The sequence below is a fragment of the Schistocerca cancellata genome, chromosome 3 (assembly GCF_023864275.1).
Source record: "Schistocerca cancellata isolate TAMUIC-IGC-003103 chromosome 3, iqSchCanc2.1, whole genome shotgun sequence".
In the NCBI taxonomy this organism is placed as follows: domain Eukaryota; kingdom Metazoa; phylum Arthropoda; class Insecta; order Orthoptera; family Acrididae; genus Schistocerca; species Schistocerca cancellata.
Window position 1 is genome coordinate 192777258 of NC_064628.1, and position 26424 is coordinate 192803681.

The 26424-nt window shown below is 41.9% G+C and overlaps 1 protein-coding gene across 1 annotated transcript in view; it reads left to right on the forward strand.

Annotated features, from left to right (window-relative positions):
* LOC126176203 (beta-alanine transporter-like) overlaps positions 1 to 26424 on the forward strand; it is a 503717-nt gene that overhangs the window by 117710 nt on the left and 359583 nt on the right. The window contains exon 4 of the mRNA XM_049923347.1: positions 8085 to 8188. Coding sequence (XP_049779304.1) covers positions 8085 to 8188 — 104 coding nt within the window. The remainder of the gene's footprint in view (positions 1 to 8084; positions 8189 to 26424) is intronic.

Sequence of the window (26424 nt, forward strand, 5' to 3'; positions counted from 1 at the left end):
AAAACGTCCTAACAGTTAGTATCAGGCGGAGAGGAAAAGATTTAAGCGTGGAATCATGAAAATACTGGAGACAAAAATGTTACTGTTGACAAAACTAAATTACATTCTAGAAGATAGGTTAACTCCCAGCAATAAACTTTCACATCAACATCGTTTGGTTGCAGATGACAAGCTACCTGCAGTAATAAACACACAAGTGATCCAGAAAATTCATCCACACGAAATGTAAAGGTACACTCCTAGAAATTGAAATAAGAACACCGTGAATTCATTGTCCCAGGAAGGGGAAACTTTATTGACACATTCCTGGGGTCAGATACATCACATGATCACACTGACAGAACCACAGGCACATAGGCACAGCCAACAGAGCATGCACAATGTCGGCACTAGTACAGTGTATATCCACCATTCGCAGCAATGCAGGCTGCTATTCTCCCATGGAGACGATCGTAGAGATGCTGGATGTAGTCCTGTGGAACGGCTTGCCATGCCATTTCCACCTGGCGCCTCAGTAGGACCAGCGTTCGTGCTGGGCGTGCAGACCGCGTGAGACGACGCTTCATCCAGTCCCAAACATGCTCAATGGGGGACAGATCCGGAGATCTTGCTGGCCAGGGTAGTTGACTTACACCTTCTAGAGCACGTTGGGTGGCACGGGATACATGCGGACGTGCATTGTCCTGTTGGAACAGCAAGTTCCCTTGCCGCTCTAGGAATGGTAGAACGATGGGTTCGATGACGGTTTGGATGTACCGTGCACTATTCAGTGTCCCCTCGACGATCACCAGTGGTGTACGGCCAGTGTAGGAGATCGCTCCCCACACCATGATGCCGGGTGTTGGTCCTGTGTGCCTCGGTCGTATGCAGTCCTGATTGTGGCGCTCACCTGCACGGCGCCAAACACGCATACGACCATCATTGGCACCAAGGCAGAAGCGACTCTCATCGCTGAAGACGACACGTCTCCATTCGTCTCTCCATTCACGCCTGTCGCGACACCACTGGAGGCGGGCTGCACGATGTTGGGGCGTGAGCGGAAGACGGCCTAACGGTGTGCGGGACCGTAGCCCAGCTTCATGGAGACGGTTGCGAATGGTCCCCGCCGATACCCCAGGAGCAACAGTGTCCCTAATTTGCTGGGAAGTGGCGGTGCGGTCCCCTACGGCACTGCGTAGGAACCTACGGTCTTGGCGTGCATCCGTGCGTCGCTGCGGTCCGGTCCCAGGTCGTCGGGCACGTGCACCTTCCGCCGACCACTGGCGACAACATCGATGTACTGTGGAGACCTCACGCCCCACGTGTTGAGCAATTCGGCGGTACGTCCACCCGGCCTCCCGCATGCCCACTATACGCCCTCGCTCAAAGTCCGTCAACTGCACATACGGTTCACGTCCACGCTGTCGCGGCATGCTACCAGTGTTAACGACTGCGATGGAGCTCCGTATGCCACGGCAAACTGGCTGACACTGACGGCGGCGGTGCACAAATGCTGCGCAGCTAGCGCCATTCGACGGCCAACACCGCGGTTCCTGGTGTGTCCGCTGTGCCGTGCGTGTGATCATTGCTTGTACAGCCCTCTCGCAGTGTCCGGAGCAAGTATGGTGGGTCTGACACACCGGTGTCAATGTGTTCTTTTTTCCATTTCCAGGAGTGTATTTACAAAAGGAAACGATCTGTTGTTTGAACTAAAAATGTACATAATTTTATAATCATGTTCATCTTGCAGAGTAAATAATAACGAAAACCCACTGATGATGGCACAGTGGTGCCGAAACATGTTTGGATACTGAGAAAAACGGTGTTTTGCGTAACTGGTGGACTTGACATCCAACAATTTTAACTGCGAACACGGCCAATACAAGAAGCTGCAAATCAAAATGATGGATATGAACTTTCCGTATGTGTATGTTGTGACGAATTGGTGATGTCGCAGCCATGCCTGCGTCGTTGTTCCTTTCAAAAAGAAAATAGCTTGAAATAATAAGGAAGACTCTTAAGCTTCCCATTGCAGAGACCAGCGCACTAAAACAGCATGGGTTTGTTTTAGTGTTATTAGAGAGTTCAGTATTTTATACATGTTCAGCAACTTAATTTGTATTTATTGAACTAATCAGCAACCAGTTGCACAAAATAAATTTTATTTCCTTAACCAGTTTCAAGATGCGAGTACCCTTTTTCTGAATATTATATCCATCGATTATTTGCGAGTGTTAAAAATAAGGTGCATGAAGCGTATTGCTATGGTCATGTGGTTCGTAGTGCCTGTACAAAAACTGAATAAGGCAGCCATACAACTTATATTAGAGACCCTTGTATATTTCTCTTTATCCTCGAGAGAGTTTCAAAGAGTTAAATTAATTCATTATGTGTGTTTTATAATCCAGGTAAAATTTTTGAATTACTGATACTCAAGTGAAGCTAAATCAATCGGAAGTCAGAAGCCACTTACTATGAAATCTATTTTCGTCTGTCTTATACAGCTTAATAAAAGCATACGTAGAGATTCAATCAAGCAGCGGGCCTACAGAGTGTATGCTTTGATATCTGTTGTTTTATTTCGTTGATCTAATTCATCATTCACTTTTCTCCCTTGGTGGTGATACTATAATCTGAAGTCAGTAATTCTCGGATAAAGAAGAATGAGGGACTTTCGTTATATTAGAAACAATTGCGCTTCAGAAAGTTCTAATCCCGCTACATACATTACATTCATCTGGTAAGTCAAAGAACATTTACAATGCAAATGAAACTGTGCTCCAGTGGGTACGTAAATAAATTTTACTAGCTAACTCAGGCATGTGGCGAGTCGCATACATTCGTACCTTGGTGGGAGGCTCGCCGTAATATCAGGAGACACATACGTTCTCATTATCGTAAATCCGGTCGGTCTCTTGCACGTCGCTGCTCCCGAGCCTCGGCGCTCACTTAGATCCACAGTAGGTGTGGAACCTACTCTGCCTGTAAGTACTAACCCAGGACTTATATGGTTCCCTGAATTCCTCCAAAGTGTGATTTGAACACAGAAAGTAATTACACTGGTATAATGAACAGTAACTCGTCAACGAAGTTCAAAAGTTTAGAATGAAGCTCCCAGATAAGGTACGGAATGAGAAGCAGCTGATGGGGTTAAAAGAAGTATATGAAAAGTTCTTCTCTGAGGAAAAACCTGCCAGCAGATATTGCTATTGCAGTAAGATACATTTAAATTTGTACGTCAAGGATGGAGCACATACGTATGTTGGACAGCAGGACAACGCAACGCTTATCATTGTAACCAAGAAACATACGACAATGATTTTGTAGGTATTTGGTATTGGAAGAGGAAACCATTAAAACATAAAATAGGAAAGGACGAAAGCCAGTACCTAACCTGATGTGGGACTAATATCGTAACACAAAAATATCACTATATTCATCGATATTTCATCGTCCTGTATTCGAACGGCAGCACAACTCTCATTTGTTACAACTGTTTGCTTAATCACCAGGAACTGTAATGTTTGATTTATCACAGTGCTGTAGACTCCGTCAGGAAGTGAAATACAGCTTTCTGTTAACGAAATACAAATTTCTGACTTGTTTTAAAAACTTTATTGTTTTGCACAACCTAGGACCCGGTTGTACGGATGTTTTTCAGTGTAGGATTGACTTCAGAGGTGGCAAGCAGACAAAGACGAAAGAAAGTTGTTAATCCATGGCTTCTCGATTTAAACTATAAAACTTACATCTGTTGACTGTTTTGACACAGTTCTATTTCTGTTATACAATTTCGTGACATTTGTTATGATAAAATTATTCCAAACAGGCACTGGCACAGAGCTATGTGCACAGGAGGTGATATTTATGTGAATACCCAAGGCACCAAGTTTCACTCCTACGTAGAAGACGCAACATTATGTAAAAGGGGCGAAAAACTTAATTGTGTTTGCTTCAGGAATAGCAAGTGTCCTGCACATATCTGTTTTTAAGGTATAATATTGCTGACAGATTCTATAATCTCCACCTTCTATGGTATTCCCGCAGCCTAGTACAGCTTGACCTCCCAATCTGTCCTATATAGAAAGACTGACACTTTTGACAGATGATCTTACCCCTACCTCCCATGACTGCACAACGTTTATCTTCTGAATTGCAGATATATTTACATAATATCTGTGTGACGTAGAAAAGTAAAGATAAACCCACTTCCTTTGAAATGATACTTATGCTGTTAGACATATTACACATGAAAGGTAACTGCACAATTTTCCCTTTGGTGTATCTACGTTTTTCACAGGGCACAAAAGAGGGCTGCCTTGCTTCCTTAGTTTCTTATTGAGGAAATTATGGATAGTGTTGAATCTGAATACTTTTTTAAGGTTACTGTTTTTGTTATCTTAAAATCCTGACCATGTCCATGCTGGGACATGGGGATGCAAAGGAGACCGTTTAGTGGAATGCTGCATGATAGTGTTTTTGGGTTTAGAGGAGAACCTAGGATTAATGTGTCAGTAGAGGAGTTTTCTGGTAAATTTTAATTTTTTTTCCAATCTAGCTTCCGTGAGTTGATTTATCGAAAATTAATGGCCGAATTCCCTCCCTCCATAGAACATTTCTTCTAGCAAGGGGGATAAAGGTGAGCCCATTTTCAGACCATATGACTGCTTGTAGTATAGCTATATAGCTAATTTTTCACGACCAATATGGAGGCGATAAGATTAGTGATTGGCTTTGGAAATATGTTATGAATAAAACCATTTAGATCGCAAAAAGTATATTCATTTATCAAGAAGTTTCGGCTTCATACGAAAAGTTTCTGGACAGTATCTGACACAAATTAATAACTGATGCCTCTGAAAGTATGCATCAGATTCTTAATGTATCTGTGGACGCTAGAATCAAGGACGTTCATGTTGCAGTGATATAAATGATTGTGCCAGAGAAAATAAAAGTGCACCTAAGTGTTTTTTACACGCATTAAGCGATACTAGTTATTTCAGGTGTGTCTCAGGTGACCGGAAGACATTACACGTTTGGCTGTGCATACAAAGTGTTTCTATACATTGCTACAGTTTCGGTAAAACCATACACTTCTTCATACACATCGACAATCCGCATTTCTTGCCACTACTACCACTTGGACCCGCAACCGGTTATATCTTGATTAATAATCAGCATTGGAGGCCGAAGACTTCTTGCATAAAAAGTCACCCTAATTCTGCCAACGGCCTTGTCAAAGAGGGTGGGGGAGTGGACTGAGGTTCAGGGCACTCTCTTGTCCTTGGGGTAGGAAACTGCCTCTAAAGGTGAGAGAATCCGCAATGAACAATGGCGTGAGGATGCCGATTGCAGTGGAAAACATTGCTTTAAGGACATGTAAAATGTATCCAAAGGACATGCGGCTTGCAATTGAAAAGTGTGAAGTTGACCTATTCATTGGCAAAAGATTCCGGAATAGTCACCCATTCGTGAGGAAACTGTCAATGGGGAGGTGACCATGAGAATAGATTGATTAACCCACGAAAGGATAACGTTCTAAGAATCGGAGCTTGGAATGTCAGATGCTTGAACAGTTAGAAAATCTGAAAAGGGAAATTCGAAACCTCAGTCTCGATATAGCGGGAGTCAATGAAGTGAAATGTAAAGAGGACTAGGATTTCTGGTCAGATGAGTACAGTATAATAGCAGCAGCAGCAGCAGAAAATGGTATAACAGGAGTAGGATTCGTTATGAATAGGAAATGAGGACAAAGGTTGTGTTACTGTGAACAGTTTAGTGATAGGGGTGTTCTTATCATAATCGACAGCAAACCGACAACGATACATCAGATAGATATCGGAAGCTGAAGATGAATAGATAGAGAAAGAACACGAGGATTTGCAAAGAGTAATACAGTGCGAAAAGGTAGATGAAAATCAAATAGTAATGGGATAACGGAATACAGGTGTAGTGGAAGGAGTTGAAGAAAAGGTTACGAGAGAATATAGGCTTGGGACGTGGAATGAGAAAGACTAATTAAGTTCTATAATAAATTTCAGCTAGTAATAGCGAATACTCTGGTCAAGAATCACAAGACGAGGAGATACACTTGGAAAAGGGCGGGTGGTACCTCAAGATTTCAGTTAGTTACATCTTGGTCAGACAGAGATTACGAAAGCAGATACTGGACTCCCAGAAGCGGATGTTGACTCTGATCACAATATAGTGTGATGAAGAGTAGGCTGAAGTTTAAAAGATGAGTGAGGAAGAATCAATACACAAGGAAGTGGAATACAGAGGTACTGAGGAATGACGTGTTTCGCTTGAAGTTCTCTAAGGTTACAGGTACAGCAATAAAGAATAGCTCAGTGGACAGTGCAGTTGAAGAGAAATGGCCATCTCTAAAAGCGGCTATAATGGAAGTTGGAAAGAGAAGCATAAGGACAAAGAAGGTAACTGCTAAAGGAACCAAGGGTAAAGAAGACGGAAGTACAAAAATTTCCGGGGAAATTCAGGAATATAGAAATACAAGTCGCTGAGGAATGAATAAATAAGAATGGCAGTGAAGTTAACACGAATGATTGAAAAATGTGATTCAGCATATAGGAAAGTCAAAATACAGTTCTGTGAAATTAAAAGCAAAGGTGGTAAGATAAAGAGTGCAGCGGAAATTCCACTGTTAAATGCAGAGGAGAGAGCGGACGCGTGGAAAGAATACATTTATTGTCTCTACGAGTGGAATATTTGAGTGTTCTGATAGAATATGAAACGGGAGTCGATTTAGCAGAGGTAGGGGATCCAGTATTAGAATTTAAGAGAGCTTCGGAGGCAGAAGGGTTGGATAACATTCGGTCAGAAGAGACTAGCAATAGAACGATTATTTACGTTGAAGTGTGGAATGTATGAGTCAGCCTACACACCATTTGACTTTCGGAAAAACATCACTCACAAGTTCCGAAGACTGTAAGAGCTGATAAGTGCGAGATTTATCGCACAATCAGCTAAACAGCTCGTGCATCTGAGTTACTGACTAGAATAATATAAAGAAGAACCGAAAAGTAAATTGAGGATTTGTTACGTGACGATCAGTTTGGCTTTGGAAAAGGTAAAGGCACCAGAGAGGCTATTTTAACCATGCGGTTGAGAATGGAAACAAAACTAATAAAAAAATCAAGGCACGTTCATATGATTTGGCGACCTGGAAAAAGCGATCGACAATATCAAATGGTGCAAGATACTCGACATTCAGAGAAAAATAGGGGTAAGCTAAATAGAGAAAGAGGCAAGGGGTGGGGGGGAAGGAAGGGGGTAAGAGAAAATAAGTACAAGAGCCAAGAGGGAATAATAAGAGTGGACACCAAGAAAAAATAATCACAGAGGAAAGGAATATATGCAAAAGAGAAGGGACAGGATGATAGGACATCTGTTAAGACATCGGGAGTGAATTTCATGGTAGTAGAGGGAGCTGTAGAGCCAAACATTGTGGAGGAAGACAGAGACTGGAATACATCCTGCAAATAATTGAGCACGTAGGTTGCAAGTGTTACCCTGAGATGAAAAGGTTTGCACAGGAGAGGAATTCGTGGTGGGCCGCATCAAACCAGTTCAAGGACTCATGACTCAAAAACAACTAAAACAGATAAACAAACTTCTAGCACAACGAAGTCTAGTCATGTACACGACTGAAGAAATAATTCAGTTGGGCTGAATAGAGTAGCAAAGACGCAACCAACAAGAACACTTTTTCTTTAGGTTAAACCAGGTTTGCTGCTTGACTGTTGCTTGTTGTGTTTTTATTTGGCTGTATCTTGGAATCATTTGGGTTTGTCATCAAAAGGACTTGGTTGAGGGTGATGTGCAAATTAATCTACATTTTTGGGGAAAGGTTAGGGATGCTAACTTTTACGAAGATCAGGCAGAGAGTGGAGTAAAATAATAATAAAGTTAACTGGTACATATTCCCAAGCTCAGCACGATTAGTTGCTCTCGACGGTGCAGTTCCACATTTATGTTTTGTATTATATCAGTGACTAATGTTTCCTCACGTCCACTTTAGCAACCACTAAACCTTTCGCCTACCCTCTCACGTAGTAACTTCGCCGTTCTGCCTCTTACTGTTTCAGTGGGAGCTGGTCTGCGACAGGGACTACTACGCGACGCTGGCACTCGTCCTTCTGGGCGTGGGCGGCCTCATCGGCAACTACATCTTCGGGTACCTGCAGGACAGGTAAGAGGCCAATGGAACACTAACTCGTTACCTATTGCTTGACGTACTGGTGCGGACTGAGAGGTTCTGGAAAGGAATAAGGTAAATAACCAAATATTACTTGTGAACAGGAGATCCAGGCAGATGAAACCATCTTCTCCACGGTGGTTCTTGACAGTTTCTCCCAGTATAGTGAGTTGTTTCCATCTCTGCGTATTAGTTGTTACACCAGCATTACCTGCAAATGTTATTAAAAATTCGTTCACGTTACAGTTTTGTTTGTAGGAAACAAGAAAATAACAAAACCAAATCTGGAATATATTTTGAGTTACAGATCTGTCCCCTTTACCATCCCAGATTCTAACGTCTTAGAAGGGGAGCGATTCCACTGCAAGAGCAACATCATTGTGAATGCTATGGTTGAAATTCCATCAACAACAGAAACGGTGTAGTGACACTAGGTAACAAAAGCTCAGTAACTGGTCTGGCCCTGGCGAGTTCAGTCATCATTATGCACTGCACGTCTGTCTTCGCGATGTAAGGATGATTCCACGGCTGGTCTGTAGTCACATAAAACTGACTCAAGTTAATCATTTGGTTCGATTTCTCCTGGCAATAGAATCTTCTCAGGCTGCCAGCAGCATCAAGAGGTTACACATTCACGAGCTTTCGGCCTAGTGCCCTTTAGCCGTTAGCGGTTTGTGATTGCCATGTAGCTACTGACCTCGCTCGACGTTGTACAGTCACGATACCGGCTGCGGTATTACTGGTGCTCAACCGACGCCGTTTAAGACCCACATCTGGAGCGCGCGCTTCAAACACTCTTCAACAAGGCTTCTCACTGTACCCAGCCGTAAATCGCCGTCTTTATTGACGAGGTCATCAGATATTTATTACTTTGTAGCTTCTATAAATACCCAAGGCAGAAACCGTTACGCTGTGTGAGGAAATGTCTGTCACAGAATGGAATTTAATAAATTTTCTGTTCATGTTCAGCTACTGCCTATTTTTAAGGGTAATTCAGTCGTGGGCACGTCTCAAGTTTAGTCAGGTGCTGTTCTACCGCGCACACAGACTGCCCGAGGTAATAATGCCCACATTCACACAGTTTTCGTAAACGCCAATAGGGCTGAGGTCTACATTGTTTTTCACGGGTGTCTTGATTTGACGTAACTACAGGATTCGCTTAATCTGAACAACAGAATGACGAAAATGCAAGCATTCTTCTCTACTTCTCGGCGGTATTATGCTTGAGGATACCTCTTGAAATTACTTGCGTTATTCGTTATTTGTTGTAGCCAATCTCACGGAAGGCATTTCCCAGGTGGTACAATTCTTATTACTAGTTTTGATTGTCCGAGACTGCTGCAGCATTGTCCTTAGAACAATGCGTCTTCGACGAGGGCAGTGGTGCCCGAATGTTTGCAGATATCGATTGTTCGCTTTTCTAGGTACACTTAGTCTGAAATAGCCGTTGGATTCCCAGCAGACGAAAACGTCAAACAAGGGCAAGGTTCAAATGGTTCAAATGGCTCTAAGCACTACGGGACTTAACATCTGAGGTCATCAGCCCCTAGACTTAGAACTACTTAAACCTAACTAGCCTAAGGACATTACACACATCCATACCCGAGGCAGGATTCGAACCTGCGACCGCAGCAGCAGCGTGGTTTCGGACTGAAGCGTCTAGAACCGCTCGACCACAGCGGCCGGCCAAGGGCAAGGCGTCGTTTCCTTCAATCTCAGCTATTGTTACGAAGTGCTCACAGATACTACTGAAATGTTCAAAGAAATAGTCTGTTTGTCAGTCCACCATTCCGATCTCCCCAACGTTCTCCATAAAATAATAGGCTAGCTATGCTTGGATGTAATTAGCCCTGTATTGCAAAACCGTGCACCCGATTCAATTACTCTCCGTCTCAAAAAAATAAGACGACGTCAGGGTGTGTTTGAACAGCTCCTCTACCACTCAATCAAAGAATTGGGGAACAGATCTATCCAGTCTTTGATAACAATGTGGGTGAAGAACTAGCCCACATTAAAACTAATAATAAAATAACGCAGTCCAATAAGTACAGGCCTAATTAGGTTGGCAAAATAGACCGTATTTCCAATATGACGCTTGTAGTGCATGACATGCAGAGCACGTAGACTGGGAAGCTGTTTTGTCACTCTTTACGTTGTTAGACGATGATCGTAACGATAGGCCACGGTCGCCCACCTGGTACACTGCTAGCTCTCCAGCTATTTGTCTCAAAAGACTATGAATGTACAATGAGTCTAAATTCGCAGTGCCCACTCTACTATTAGGGGCAGAGAAGGCAAAAAAGTCTATCAATGGTCAATGACTGTATAACCAGTTCCGCTTATAGCGTTAGAGGAGATAATATTTTTCGCAGCGAGACTATGCAGTCATAAATTATCAACAGTTTCTCGGTCTTTTATTATTTAAGTAAGTATTAGGAAGTCATTGCTATTGTTGCTGTCGTTGTGGTGGCCTTCAGTCCGAGATTGGTCTGATACAGCTCTCCAGAATACTCCACCGCTCGAAAGGCTCTTCATCTTCGAATAAATACTGCGACGCATATCCATTTGACCTTGCTTACTGTACTCATTTCTTGGTCTCCCTCCGCAAATTTTACCTCCCCCCACCCCCCTCCCTCTCACACACCCACATAATTTCATCCAATTTTAAATTGACGATTCCTTGATCTCTCACATCGTGTCCTATCAACTGGTCTCTTGTTCTACTCAAGTTATGATACAAATTTAACTATATTCAGTACCCCCTTATACCTTATGTAGTCTATCCACATAATCTTCAGCTACCTTTTGTACCACAACATTTCAAAAGCTTCCGTTCTCTTCTTGTCTGAACGGCGTATAGCAAACGTCTCCATAGAAGCCTACACTGTAGACAAATGCTTACAGGAAAAGATTCCTACCACTTAAATTTCAATTCGATGTTAACAAATTTCTGTTCTTCAGAAACAGTCTTCTTGACACTACCAGTGTACATATGATATCCGTTCTACTTCAGCCATCATCATTTATTTTACTGCCCAGTACGCGAAACCCAACTACCACTTTTAGTGTCCCATTGCCTAATGCAATTCCCTAAGCATCATCTGATTTAAATCAGCTACATTCCATTACAGTTGTTTTGATTTTGTTAATTTTCATCTTATATCCTCCATTCAAGACATTGTCCATTCTTTTTAACTCCGCTGCAAAGTCATTTTTTGTCAGCATAATTACGGTGTTATCGACGAACCTCATTATTTTTATTTCCTTCTCCTCAACTTTGATTCCTTCTCCAAATTTTACAATGTCTTCCTTTATTGCTTGCTGAATGTACAGATTCAATAACATTGCGGATACGCTAATATCCTGTTCACTCCCTTCTCTACCACTGCTTTAATTTCAAGCCCTTCGTCTATTGTAACGCTGACTGGTTTCTGTACAAGTTGTATATAACCTTTCGTTCCCTGCATGTCACCCCTGTTACCTTTCTACCACAATTCAGCTCTACATATAGACGTAGCAAGTTGAAGATGAAGGACAGAGAACTTGTATGAGAATATTGAAGGGTAACTCAGTACATAAAGGGAGGGGAGAATCTAATAGTCATAGGGCACTGGAATGTGTTTATAGCGGAAGGAAGAGAAGAAAGCGTTACGGGAGAATATGGGCTTGGTGCTAGCAATGAGCGAGGAGAAAGACTAATTGACTTCTTCAATATATTTCAGCTAATAATAGCAAATACCCTGTTCAAGAATCACAAGAGAAGGAGGCATAATTTCAAAAGGCCGAGAGATACGGAAGATTCCAGTTAGATTAAATGATGGTCAGGTAGAGATTCCAAAATGAGACACTGGACTGTTCGGCGTACACTCAAATCCCGATTTAGTAGAACAGTGTAAAAATTAGGTAAGGAATCACAAGATTATGCGAAGAATCGTAGAGGAAAATATATACAGAAAACACCGACAAGAAGAAAGGACAGGATGATAGCATATCTGTTAAGGGAAGACAAAGATTGGAATTTATCAAACAAATAATTGAGGACGTAGGTTGCAAGTTCTACTCTTCGATGAAGACGCTAGCACGGGAGAGGAATTCGTAGCGGGCCAGGTCAGACAAGTCAGAAGACTGATGACCGAAAGAAACCTTCAGAGATATAGGTTGTGTTCCAATCAACAATATCAAAAACTATCCCTAAATCTATAAAAGTTGTAAAAACAAGTTCACACATGACTTGTTATACTGATACTTTGGTAACATTCACATGTGTTAGCATATAATTTCTTTCGAGTAATAGTTGTTACGTTGTTTTTGAGTCTCAAGGTACTTCCCCTGTCTTATATATTTTTCACGTTAGCTTTATGGGTAGCGTCTTTGATCAATAGTCAAAACGTGCGCGGTCCAGGGTTTTAATCCCGCCACTACGTTAAATTTGAACAATAATCACCATTGGCGGTCGAGAACTTCCGGCCAACGGCTTTGTCATAGAGGGTGGAGGAGCGGACAGGGGTTCAGGGCACTCTCATGGCTTTGGGGTGGGAAACTGCCCCTAAAGGCGGAAGAATCAGTAATGATCAACGGCGTGAGGATGCTGAAGGCAATAAAAATATGTTACGTTTATCCACACTAAATGTGGCCTGTGATTGAAGAAAAAAATGGTTCAAATGGCTCTGAGCACTATGGGACTTAACATATATGGTCATCAGTCCCCAAGAACGAACTACTTACACCTAACTAACCTAAGGACATCACACAACACCCAGCCATCACGAGGCAGAGAAAATCCCTGACCCCGCCGGGAATCGAACCCGGGAACCCAAGCGTGGGAAGCGAGAACGCTACCGCACGACCACGAGATGCGGGCGTGATTGAAGAAAAAGTGTAATGATCATCCCTCCATAGGCAAAAGATTCCGGAAGAATCCCCCCATTAGCATCTCCGGTAGGGGACTGCCAACAGGGAGGTGACCATGACAAAAAGATTGAATAATCGACGAAAGGATAACGTTCTACGAGTTGAGGCGTGGAATGTCAGAGGCTTGAACATAGTACCAAAATTAGAAAATCTGAAAAGGGAAATGCAAATACTCAATCTAAATATAGTAGGGGTCAGTGAAGTGAAATGGAAAGAAAACAAAGATCTCTGGTCAGATGAGTATAGGGTAGTATCAACAGCAGCAGAAGATGTTGCAACGGGAGTAGGATTCATTATTAACAGTATTGTAGAACAGAGAGTGCATTACTGTGAACAGTTAAATGATAGGGTTGTTATTATCAGAATGTACAGCAAACCAGGGGGAATGAGTGGAAGAAAAAGGTACAGGGGAATATAGGCTTGGGACAAGGAATAGAAGACAAGGAAGACTAATAGAATTCTGTAATAAATTGCAGCTACTAATCGCAGATACTCCGTTCAAGAATCACAAGAGGAGGAGGTATTCTCGGAAAATGGCGGATGACAATTCAAGGTTTCCGTTAGATTAATTCATGAACAGAGATTCCGATATCAGATACTGGATTGTGAGGAGTACCCAGGAGCAGATGTAGACTCAGACCACACTTTAATAGTGATGAAGAGTAGGATGAAGTTTAAGAGATTAGTCAGAAAGAATCACCAGGCGTAGAAGTACTGAGGAATGACAAGATACGCTTGATGTTCTCTAAGGCTGCAGATACAGCAATCAAGAATACCTCTGCGGACAGTGTAGTCGAAGAGGGATGGATATCTCTAAAAAGGTCCATCACGGAAATCAGGACGGAAAACATAGCTACAAAGAAGGTAACTGCGAAGAAACCACGGGTAACAGAAGAAATACTTCAGTTGATCGATGAAAGGTGGAAGTACAAAAATATTCCGGGAAACTCGGGAATACAGGAATACAAGTCGCCGAGGAATGAACAAAATAGGAAGTTCAGGAAAGCTAAGATTAAATGGCTCCATGATAAATGTGAAGAACACGAAAAAGAAATGATGGTCTGAAGGACAGACAAGGGTAATAACATTAAAAGTGACCGGGAATTCCATTGTTAAGTACAGCGGAGAGAGCGGATAGGTGGAAAAAATACATTGAAATTTCTATGAGGGGTAAGATTTGTCTGATATAATAGAAGAAGAAACAGGAGTCGATTGAGAAGAGACAGGAGATCCAGTATTAGAATCACATTTTAAAATTGTTTTAGATGACTTACGATCAAATAAGGCAGAAGGGATAAATAACATTCCATCAGAATTTCGAAACTCGCTGGGGGAACTAGCAACTAAACGACTATACACGTTGGTGTGTAGAATGTATGCGTCTGGCTACATACCATCTGACTTTTCGATAAATATCATTCACACAATTCTGAAGACTGCAAGAGCTGACAAGTGTGAAAATTATCGCACAATCAGTTTATCAGTCGCTGGATCGAATCCCTAAGTGGACTATTACCTTTTGAATTTTTACCTTACTTACACTCCAAACAAGCCAAAATGTTCAATATATTGTATTTACTAATATTTTCATAACAGTCATGAAAAGAAAAGACAAATGAAATTTTAGGATAGCAAATAAGTTTCCAGGAGGGGATTGTACCTATAGCGTCTACGTGGAGTCTGCTAATAACTCTCGTAGAATAGCTTGTAATTAAAGTGCAATGGACTTCGTATTCACTTAGCGTCATTTTGACCTCCAAGCAGTATTACACATAGTTTGCGGCAAACTGTGCGATGAGAGAGAAACTATTCTGAACGTAAACCAAGTTTGTTTATCTACAGAAACTTTAAAAATAACCATTTAGTTGTCAAAATGCAGCGTTTTTAATGTATACAAAATAGGGAGAAAATTATTGCTTCAATTGTTTCACTATGAGTGTAACTGCAGGACGCGTAAATCATCAACTGTGGAGTAATAAAATGATCATATTTTATACGCGAACTTGTGTACGCCTTCCTTTCCTAGAACTTTATTTGCAGAGCTCCCACTGATGTAACTACAATCCTTTCTTGGAACTTTATTTGCTAACCAAAAATTTTCTCTTGCCTTTCTGTTTCATGAAATTTGATGAAATATTAGTAACTACAATATATTGAACATTATTTCGTTTTATTTGCAGTGTAAATAACGCAAAAACTGAAAATGGAAGGAAGTTTCCGCACAGGACTCGATCCCAAATCTTTCGGATTCCTGTTGTGTACTATCTCCTCTGAACGAAACGCTGGTCGTAAACTATAGTAAAAGGCTGATGCCCCGCTGACCTGCACCAAATCTACTATTTTTTTTCTAAATTCCTGGCCATTTGGAGCTCCCGTTTCTGTGATTCATTTCTAGCGGATGAGTGTGTTAGTTTGCGTTCCTCCAACTATTTTCAGCCTTCTATAACTTTTCCCTTTAGTACCTTAATTACACAGCACTGTGGTACCGAGGCTAATGATGCCCTAAGGCCCAGCAGCGTCCTCAGAAGTTAATTATCTTTCTCTGTGCGAGGAATCGCTAAGAAATGCGTCTAGGTAAGGTTTAATTAGAACCCTCGAGTTATCGGTCTCGGCAGAAATACAACTTTCAGAATTGTGTGCGAGGTATCTTTATACTTCCTGCCTATTGTACGCTGAGCATCATATTGTCGAGAAAACAACGAACATAATAACAAAACTCCAATAACTGTACTAACATAAAAAATTCAGTAATTAATTGTCATTCAAATGTTCTACATCCGCGTGTATGGTGAGAGTTAAAACGTCCGTGACAGTCTAATTGATTATAATGAAATGGGTCAAGAATGGGTCAAATGCACCCTGTTTTCAAAAATTAAGTTTCAACTTTACAGGTAGATGTAACAAAACAAGCATTCGAGAATGAGAGTTTCACTCCACAGCGGAGCTTGCGCTGATACGAAACTTCCTGGCAGCTTAAAACTGTGTGCCGGACCGGGACTCGAGCTCGGGACCTTTGCCTTTCGCGGGCGTGCTCTACCACCTTTTTTTTCATTTTGTTCGTTGCGTTTGGTCTGGGCGGACGTCACAAGACATCGTTGAGGTTGATCGTTGATTGCTTTACTAAGTTTTTTATTACAGAGGGCGAGCAGCTCTCTGAGCCATCTAAGCTACCCAAGCACGACTCACAACCCGTCCGATGGTAGAGCATTTGCCCGCGAAAGGCAAAGGTCCCCAATTCGAGTCTTGGTGAGACACACAGTTTTAAACTGCCACGAAATTTCATATGAGCGCACACTCCGCTGCAGAGCGAAATTCTCATTCTGGAAACATCCCCCAGGCTGTCGCTGAGCCATGTCTCCGCAATATCCTTTCTTCCAGGAGTGCTAGTTCTGCAAGGTTCTCAGAAGAGCTTCTGTGAAGTTTGGGAGGTAGGAGACGAGGTACTGCCAGAATTGAAGCTGTGAGGAGGAGTTGTGAGTCGTGCTTTGGTAGCTCAGATGGTAGAGCACTTACCCGCGAAAAAAAAGGTCCCGAGTTCGAGTCTCGGTCCGGCACATAGTTTTAATCTGCCAGGAAGTTTCAAAATAAGCATCCAGTGGTGGTATGTAATTTTTGTTATGAAGTAAAACATATCGCGAAATGTGCATTTTCAACTTCTCGCGGCGTAATGAATAATCCATTAAATTTCGGGCATGCAGCCGCGCAAATAAAATTTCTTCTACTGATATTTCGGCCGCGTATCGTCCGGCCATCTTCAGAGCGAGTCACAAGACTGATGACAAGGTGCCAAGCGCGGCCTTATATGCTCCACCGCGGCGGTACTGCGCATGCGGGTCACAGATGCTGCGCCGCCTGTGGCGAAAGCGTACGGACGTTCGATGTGCTTATCGATGTTTGATCGGCGGCGATGACACGGTGACGACTTCTCTGCAATTTAATTAGTCCAAGAGCCGGATTCCATGCTTTGTCCAAATTGAAACCTTTATCTCTGTTTATTAAATTGTTGGCTAATCGAATTTCTATGGCTTCCTTGAATACAGAATCCCAAAAAGAAGAGGTGGATGTTAAAATCTTCACATCACTGTAATTCATGGAATGACCCGTATCAATACAGTGTTCGGCCACAGCTGACTTGTCTGGTTGTAATAGGCGTGTGTATCTTCGGTGCTCCACACACCTTTCATGAACGGTGCGTGTTGTTTGACCTATGTATGACTGCTCACAATTTCCGCAAGGAATCTGGTACACACCCGCCTTACGAAGCAATAAATCGTCCTTTACAGAGCCGAGTAAAGCCGCAATCTTCGTGGGGGGCCGGAAGATCACCTTAACACAGTGTTTCTCTAGAATACGGCCTATCTTTGAAGAAAGAGCACCCACATAAGGCAGAAACGCCCTAGATCTGAAGAAATTACTATCTTCTTCCGCATCGTATACCTTCTTTTTAGGTTTTACATCGAATGCTCTACGAATTTGTTGCGGAGAATATCCATTCGATTTAAAAATACTCTTGAGGTATGTTAGCTCTCCTTGTAAATTGTCTTCATCGGATACACAGTGCGCCCGATGCACTAAGGTCTTAAGGACACCCATGCTCTGAGAAGGGTGATGGCAGCTACTGGCATGAAGGTATAGATTTGTATGCGTTGGTTTACGATGTACGGCATGTCCTAACGTCCCATCACATTTACGGCGAACGACAACATCCAGAAAGGGGAGGCACCCGTCTTTTTCTATTTCCATGGTAAATTTAATGCTAGCATGGATAGAATTCAAATGCTGAAGAAATCGATGTAATTCATCCATACCATGGGGCCATACCACGAATGTGTCGTCCACGTACCTCCAGAAGACCGTGGGTTTAAAACATGCTGAGTCCAGTGCCTTGTCCTCGAAGTCTTCCATGAATAAATTAGCTACCAGAGGGGAGAGGGGGCTTCCCATGGCAACACCGTCAATTTGCTCATAAAATTCACCATCAAACTGAAAATAAGATGATAAAAGCACATGTTCAAATAAGGCCGTAATGTTCTTATCAAAATGTTGGTTGATAAGAGCTAAAGAGTCCTTTAAAGGTACCTTGGTGTATAATGATACTACGTCAAAACTAACAAGAACATCCATACTATTTAGCCTGACATTGATAAGTCTCTGAATAAAATCCATAGAATTACGAATGTGATGACTACATTTTCCTACCAATGGTTTTAATAAGGAAGCTAAATATTTGGCAGAAAAATATGTTGGTGAACCAATAGCGCTCGTTATAGGTCTCATAGACAAGTCCTCTAGACGCTCATCCTTACCCATCTTGTGAACTTTAGGAAGACCATAAAATCTCGGTGGTACTGCACCTCGTACTTTTAAACTTCTTATGACTTCCTTCGGTAGTGATGAAGCGTTCAGCAAGGCAGCAGTCCTTATTGTCACCTTGTTAGTAGGATCTTTGTTAATCTTCCGGTATGCACCAGAACTAAGTAGACCACATATCTTTTCCTTGTAGACTTCCTGAGGCTGTATTAGTATCCTCACACAGCTTTCGTATCGCACGTCTTTCTTCCTTGGAAACGTTGCTTCTTTGTGGACGATGCTTCGTGATTGCTTGACAGGTTTCTCGTCTGATACAGGCGTCCTGCGTGCTGATAAAGGTAATGCTACCGTCCTTTTGCCTCAGGAAGTCTACAAGGAAAAGATATGTGGTCTACTTGGTTCTGGTGCATACCGGAAGATTAACAAAGATCCTACTAACAAGGTGACAATAAGGACTGCTGCCTTGCTGAACGCTTCATCACTACCGAAGGAAGTCATAAGAAGTCTAAAAGTACGAGGTGCAGTACCACCGAGATTTTATGGTCTTCCTAAAGTTCACAAGATGGGTAAGGATAAGCGTCTAGAGGACTTGTCTATGAGACCTATAACGAGCACTATTGGTTCACCAACATATTTTTCTGCCAAATATTTAGCTTCCTTATTAAAACCATTGGTAGGAAAATGTAGTCATCACATTCGTAATTCTATGGATTTTATTCAGAGACTTAGCAATGTCAGGCTAAATAGTATGGATGTTCTTGTTAGTTTTGACGTAGTATCATTATACACCAAGGTACCTTTAAAGGACTCTTTAGCTCTTATCAACCAACATTTTGATAAGAACATTACGGCCTTATTTGAACATGTGCTTTTATCATCTTATTTTCAGTTTGATGGTGAATTTTATGAGCAAATTGACGGTGTTGCCATGGGAAGCCCCCTCTCCCCTCTGGTAGCTAATTTATTCATGGAAGACTTCGAGGACAAGGCACTGGACTCAGCATGTTTTAAACCCACGGTCTTCTGGAGGTACGTGGACGACACATTCGTGGTATGGCCCCATGGTATGGACGAATTACATCGATTTCTTCAGCATTTGAATTCTATCCATGCTAGCATTAAATTTACCATGGAAATAGAAAAAGACGGGTGCCTCCCCTTTCTGGATGTTGTCGTTCGCCGTAAAAGTGATGGCACATTAGGACATGCCGTACATCGGAAACCAACGCATACAAATCTATACCTTCATGCCAGTAGCTGCCATCACCCTTCTCAGAGCATGGGTGTCCTTAAGACCTTAGTGCATCGGGCGCACTGTGTATCCGATGAAGACAATTTACAAGGAGAGCTAACATACCTCAAGAGTATTTTTAAATCGAATGGATATTCTCCGCAAGAAATTCGTAGAGCATTCGATGTAAAACCTAAAAAGAAGGTATACGATGCGGAAGAAGATAGTAATTTCTTCAGATCTAGGGCGTTTCTGCCTTATGTGGGTGCTCTTTCTTCAAAGATAGGCCGTATTCTAGAGAAACACTGTGTTAAGGTGATCTTCCGGCCCCCCACGAAGATTGCGGCTTTACTCGGCTCTGTAAAGGACGATTTATTGCTTCGTAAGGCGGGTGTGTACCAGATTCCTTGCGGAAATTGTGAGCAGTCATACATAGGTCAAACAACACGCACCGTTCATGAAAGGTGTGTGGAGCACCGAAGATACACACGCCTATTACAACCAGACAAGTCAGCTGTGGCCGAACACTGTATTGATACGGGTCATTCCATGAATTACAGTGATGTGAAGATTTTAACATCCACCTCTTCTTTTTGGGATTCTGTATTCAAGGAAGCCATAGAAATTCGATCAGCCAACAATTTAATAAACAGAGATAAAGGTTTCAATTTGGACAAAGCATGGAATCCGGCTCTTGGACTAATTAAATTGCAGAGAAGTCGTCACCGTGTCATCGCCGCCGATCAAACATCGATAAGCACATCGAACGTCCGTACGCTTTCGCCACAGGCGGCGCAGCATCTGTGACCCGCATGCGCAGTACCGCCGCGGTGGAGCATATAAGGCCGCGCTTGGCACCTTGTCATCAGTCTTGTGACTCGCTCTGAAGATGGCCGGACGATACGCGGCCGAAATATCAGTAGAAGAAATTTTATTTGCGCGGCTGCATGCCCGAAATTTAATGGATTATATCGCGAAATGTTTCGAGCCTTAGCTCTTCATTGTGGAGCCATTTAGAGTTCTGTTATACTACGAAGCTGAGCCTAAGGTAGCTCCAGTTAGGCTGTGAATATCACATTAAAAGAGTTACTTCCGATGGTTTGCTTCTATTACTCATTGACTGTTTGTTGGCGGTAAATGGACAAACGTGAACTAAGGCGACGCTATTATCAAATGCTTTCATACAGGAACAACTTGCTGTTATTCTTTCCTTGGCTGCTGAAGGACAAAAGCTGGTATAAATCCATCCGAGAATAAAGAATGTGAAGGCAATTATTGCGAAGCGTCGGAGACAACTGCTACAAGCGGTGCCGCTTCGTCATGACAATGTAAATGTCGTAGCGCAGAATTATGCCCACTAAAGTGCGAGACACTCAGGCACCCGCCCTGCATTCCTGATCTCTCTTCATGCAGTTTTCACGCCCTCTGTCTCTTAAGGAAGGCCTTGAATGGTCGAGAGCACTTGTCGGAGGAGGATTTGTAGCAGGCAGTTATAGACGTCTTCGCGCAGCAGGACACAGTTTGTTTCCAAACGGGTATGTTAAAATGGTGCGTCGCTCACGGCGACTCTGCGTGACTGACATAATGATTCGGGACTGTAAGGCGTTAGAACGAAACCTTTCAGATTGTCCCTTATAACTTATTTCTATGTTGTGAAAATGGTTGCTGTTCCTTAACAATGTTTTAAGCTTTTTTGTTATTGCGATAATGAGAAATGTAACTTAGTTATGTGGTGATATCCTAAATGTCATGTGTTATAAGAATGGCGGAAACTAGGAACTGTAAAGTAAACTATCCCACAATCCACATAAAACAGGTTGTTAATGTTACAGTACTGCTCAGCGACCTGATTAACCAATCTTAAGAAAACATATCTCATCGTACTTCAGACTAGGCATCGACTAATTCCTGGAATTGACCTTAAATCGTTCCAGAATTACCTAAACACTTCTCAAAAAGATAGCACCATTCCCAGATTATGATGCAGTAAATCTTTCATTGTAGCTGCTTATTTACTTGAGTCCCTTTTGAAAATGTTCCTAAGCACCCCTTATAAAATCGTCGAATTAGTTAATAGCAATGGATGAAATGAAAGTACTGCTTGGGTGCTGCAGAAATAAATGAGTAAAATGATGCATTCATATCTGAACATTTTCCTCGTGAAAATTTTCACAGAAATCATAGTAATTTACAGACTGTAGTCCTTGGTAAGGGGGTAGCGCCTTTGGTTAGTAATCAAAACGTCCTCAGTCCCAGTTTAAAACACTGTCACCTCTTTGAATACAAATCATCAGCATTGGTGGCCGACTTCCTGCAAAAAAAGTCACCATCATTCTGCAAACAGCTTTGCCCTTGTTGAGGACATTCACTTCCCTTGGGCTGGGAAACGACAACTAAAGGTGGAAGAATCTGCAGTGATCAACAGCACGAGGAAGCAGGAAGTCAATGGAAAACACTGCACTAAAAACGCATTTTGTGTATCCTCAGCACATGTGGTCTGTAACTTAAAAAGTGTCATGATGATCTCTCCACTGGCAAAAGATTCTGGAATAGTCCCCCACTTCGATCTCCGGGAGAGGACTGCCAAGGAAGAGGAGACCATAAGAAGAAGATTAAATAACCAACAAAAGGATAACAGTCAATGAGTCGGGGCGTGGAATGTATGAAATTTGAAACATGTAGTGAAGCTAGAAAATCTGAGAAGGTAAATAGAAAGCCTGAACCTAAATTGAGTGGGGACAGTGAAGTGAAATGGAGAGAAGACAAGGATTTCTGGTCAGATGAATATAGGGTAATATCTACAGCAGCAGAAAATGGTAAACGGAAATAGGATTCGTTATGAACAGGAAGCTAAGGCAGATAGCGTGTTACTTTGAACGGTACTGCGATTGCGTTGTTCACATCAGAATCGACGCAAACCAACACTGGCAACGATACTTCGGGTATGCATGCAACGTCGCAAGCTGAGGATGAAGAGATACAGAAAGTATTTGCAGATATTGGAAGAGTAATTTAGTATGTAAAAGAAGAGGAACAACTAGTAGCCAAGGGGAATGGAATGCAATTATAGGGGAAGTAGCAGGAGAAATGGTTACGGGAGAATATGGGTTTCGTACTAGGAATGAAGGAAAACAAAAACAAATTGCGTTCTGCAATAAATTCTAGTTAGTAACAGCGAATACTTTCTTCAAGAATCACAAGGGGAGGAGGAATACTTGAAAAAAGTCGGGATGCACGAATAGATTTCAGTTAGATTACATCATGGTGAGGTAGAGATTCCGAAATCAGATAGAGGATTGTAAGGCGTACCCAGCACCAGACATGGACTCAGATCACAATTTTGTAGTAACGAAGTTCAGGCTCAAATTTAAGAAAGTAATCAGGAAGAAACAATATTCAAAGAAGTATGAAAGAATGAAGAGATACACTGGAAGTTCTCTAAACCTGTAGATACTGCAATGAAGGAATGAACAGATACAATGGAAGTTCTCTGACCCAATAGATGATGCGATAATGTATATCTCAGTAGGCAGTTGAAGGGAAATGGACATCTCTAAAAAGGGCAGTCATAGAAGTTGGAATGACACCTGTAGGTACAAAGAAGATAAATGCGAAGGAACCATGGGTACATAGGAAAAACTTCAGTTGATCGGTGTAAGAAGCAAGTACTAAAAATTGCAAGAAATACTGACGATATAAAGAGAAAGTGCAGGGGAGCAAAGGCCAAATGGCTAAGTTAGAAATGGGAAGAAACCGAAAAAGGAATGATCTCGGAAGGACTGCATCAGCATACGGAAAGGACGAAACGACGTACGCTGAAATTAAAATCAATGGTGGTAACGTTTGGAGTGCAATGGGAAATCCACTGTTAAATGCAGCGGAGAGAGCGAATAGGTGGAGAGAGTACATTGAAGCCATTTTTCAGGGATAATACTTGTCTTGTGTGATAGAAGAAGAAACCGGAACCTATAGAGTTAAGGGAGCCACTATTGGAATTTGAAAGAGCTTTGGAAGACAAAGATGGCAGATGGGATAGGTAACATTAAAACAGAATTTCTAAAATCACTGTGCCAAGTGGCAGCAAAATGACTATTCATGTTGGTGTGTAGAATATATGACGGGCACATTTCAATAGTGGTACAAGTCCATTTTTATTCATTCTCAGATACAGAGCCCCAAAGTTAAATGAGCGCTGAAAAATCTGCAGTTGAGATACCAGAAATGGTTCAAATGGCTGTGAGCACTATGGGACTTAACTGCTGTGGTCATCAGCCCCCTAGAACTTAGAACTACTTAAACCTAACTAACCTAAGGACATCACACACATCAATGCCCGAGGCAGGATTCGAACCTGCAACCGTAGCGGTCACGCTGTTCCAGACTGTAGCGCCTAGAACCGCTCGGCCACTCTGGCCGGCTACCAGAAATATTCAAGTATATATACTTGATTATTACTGTATATATACTTGAATATTTCTGGTATTTCAACTGTAGATTTTCCAGCGCTCATATTTCGGTATCTCAACTGAAGATTTTTCAGCGCTCATTTAACTTTAGGACTCTGTATCTCAAACAGAACAAAAATGGGCTTGTACCACTACTGAAATATGACCTTTATGTGAGTCTTGCGATATGCCACCTGACTTACAGAAAAATGTCATCCACACAATTCCAAAGATTGCAAGAGCAGACATGTGTGTAAATTATCACACAATCAGTTTAATAGCTTTTGTATGCTAGTTGCCGACAAGAATAATAATGGAAAAGAAAACTGAGGAGGTATTAGATGACAATCTGTTTGGCTTTAAGGAAGGTGAAGACACCAAAGAGACAGTTCTGAAACTGCGGTTGACTATGGACGGAAGACAGAAGAAAAATCAAAAAACATTCATAGGATTTGTCGACCTGCGGAACGCTGAATGGAATGAGAACTATATACATTGGGAGTAAATCGAAGAAATGGAAATAATGAATAATAGCAGAAATGAAAACAGCGAGAAGCCAAGATTAATGAGCATGAATTAAGTGAAGTTAAGAAAATTTGCTACCGTGACAGCAAAATAACCCATGACCGACGCAACAAGGCGGAAATCATAAACAGACTGGCACTGGCACTGACCAAGGTAAGTCAACCAGTATCAAACATGGGTCTTAATTTGAGGAAGATATTTCTGAGAATGTTCGTTTGGAGCACAGCATTATGTGGTAGTGAAACGTGAACTGTGGGAAAACAGGAAGAGATAAGATACAAAGAAGTCCTACAGGCGAACGTAGAAATTTAGGAAGGCTGTTAAGGTGAGGAATGAGATGGTTCTGCACAGAATCGTAGAGGAAAAGAATGAATGGAATTCATTGACAACAAGAAGGAACAGGATGATAGTACCTCTATTATGATATCAGGGAATAACTTCCACGCTACTAGAGGGAGCTTAGAGGGTGACAAACGTAGAGGAAGACAGAGATTGGAATACATCCAGCAATGCACGTGCTATTGTGAGATGAAGAGGTTGTCACAGGAACAGAATTCGTGGTGGCCCGCATCAAAACAGTCGGAAGGCTAATGACTTAAAAGTAATAATTATATGTTTAAGCAGTGTAGTAAAAATGCCTAATACCACATTGTGTTGGGGAACGTTAATGAGATGCGAACTATCAGCTGAAGTAGGGGGTTATCGAGTGTGTGATTTGGCAAATTAATACGAAATTTTAGTGTGTGTCTTTGGCCATTTACGTAATTTATTATAGAAGTCGAAATTAACGGAGTTGCAATGAACTACTAAAGCTATTTCGCACTGTGGCTTCTGGAAAATGAAACACATCTTTCATTCAATAGTGCAGAGTAGTGATAGTGATACAGTATAGGGGTCCTGTTGAAGACCTTATGTCCTCAGGGTCCTATGTATTCCTTCAGAAATAATTTCTAAATGTAGTGTTACATTCCTTCTTATGAAGAATACTTGTGCATTCCAGGATTTGTGCAGTATGGCCTTTTCTTATTGGAAGAGAGGAAACATGAGCTACCCTCTGCATTAGCTGAGACATTCTCGATAGGAATTAACTTTTGCTTGTGGGAATCTTTCTATAACAATATCCGATATACACTGCATGGTTGTAGCTACCATACTGGCAATTTGATGCTCCTAGAAGACGGAGGGTCATACGGAATCTGAGTTACCCCTACAGCTAAAGGATCGAATCATGAAATGCGTGTGAAAAACGACTACACACGTATGTGATATTCAGGACCTTGCTTTCAATCGTTTACATCACAACATAAACTGTTGAAAATGATCTCTATAAACTTTCCCTCGGCAGCTATGACATTTGGATGTTTAGTTAATGCAGTGTGTCAGCATAAAGTAGAAGTAGATCCTGGAGAAAGCGTTTTCTCAGATGACGGCAGACGAGGCATTAAGGAGCGCTGTTATGCGTGAAGGGGCTGGAGAGGCATCATGACAGTATTTTTGAAGAAGTTAGGGTGATAATAACACAACGGACGAGACCGTAAAAGGAATCGTTTAAGTATTATGACTCAAATGCTATTAAGACTGCGGACGTTAGTAAATCAAGTGTTACGCAATAATATACTGCTTTTGAACGCAATATTTTTGGCATGTGAAATAAAAAGATGTTGTGTGATAGTAACAAAAGTTGCTCTCAAATGACTCAGTAGTTCAGCTACAGACTCTAAACTAGCCAGTCATACACAAGAACACATCCAGAAAAATAGTTCAAATGGCTCTGTGCACTATGGGACTTAACATCTATGGTCATCAGT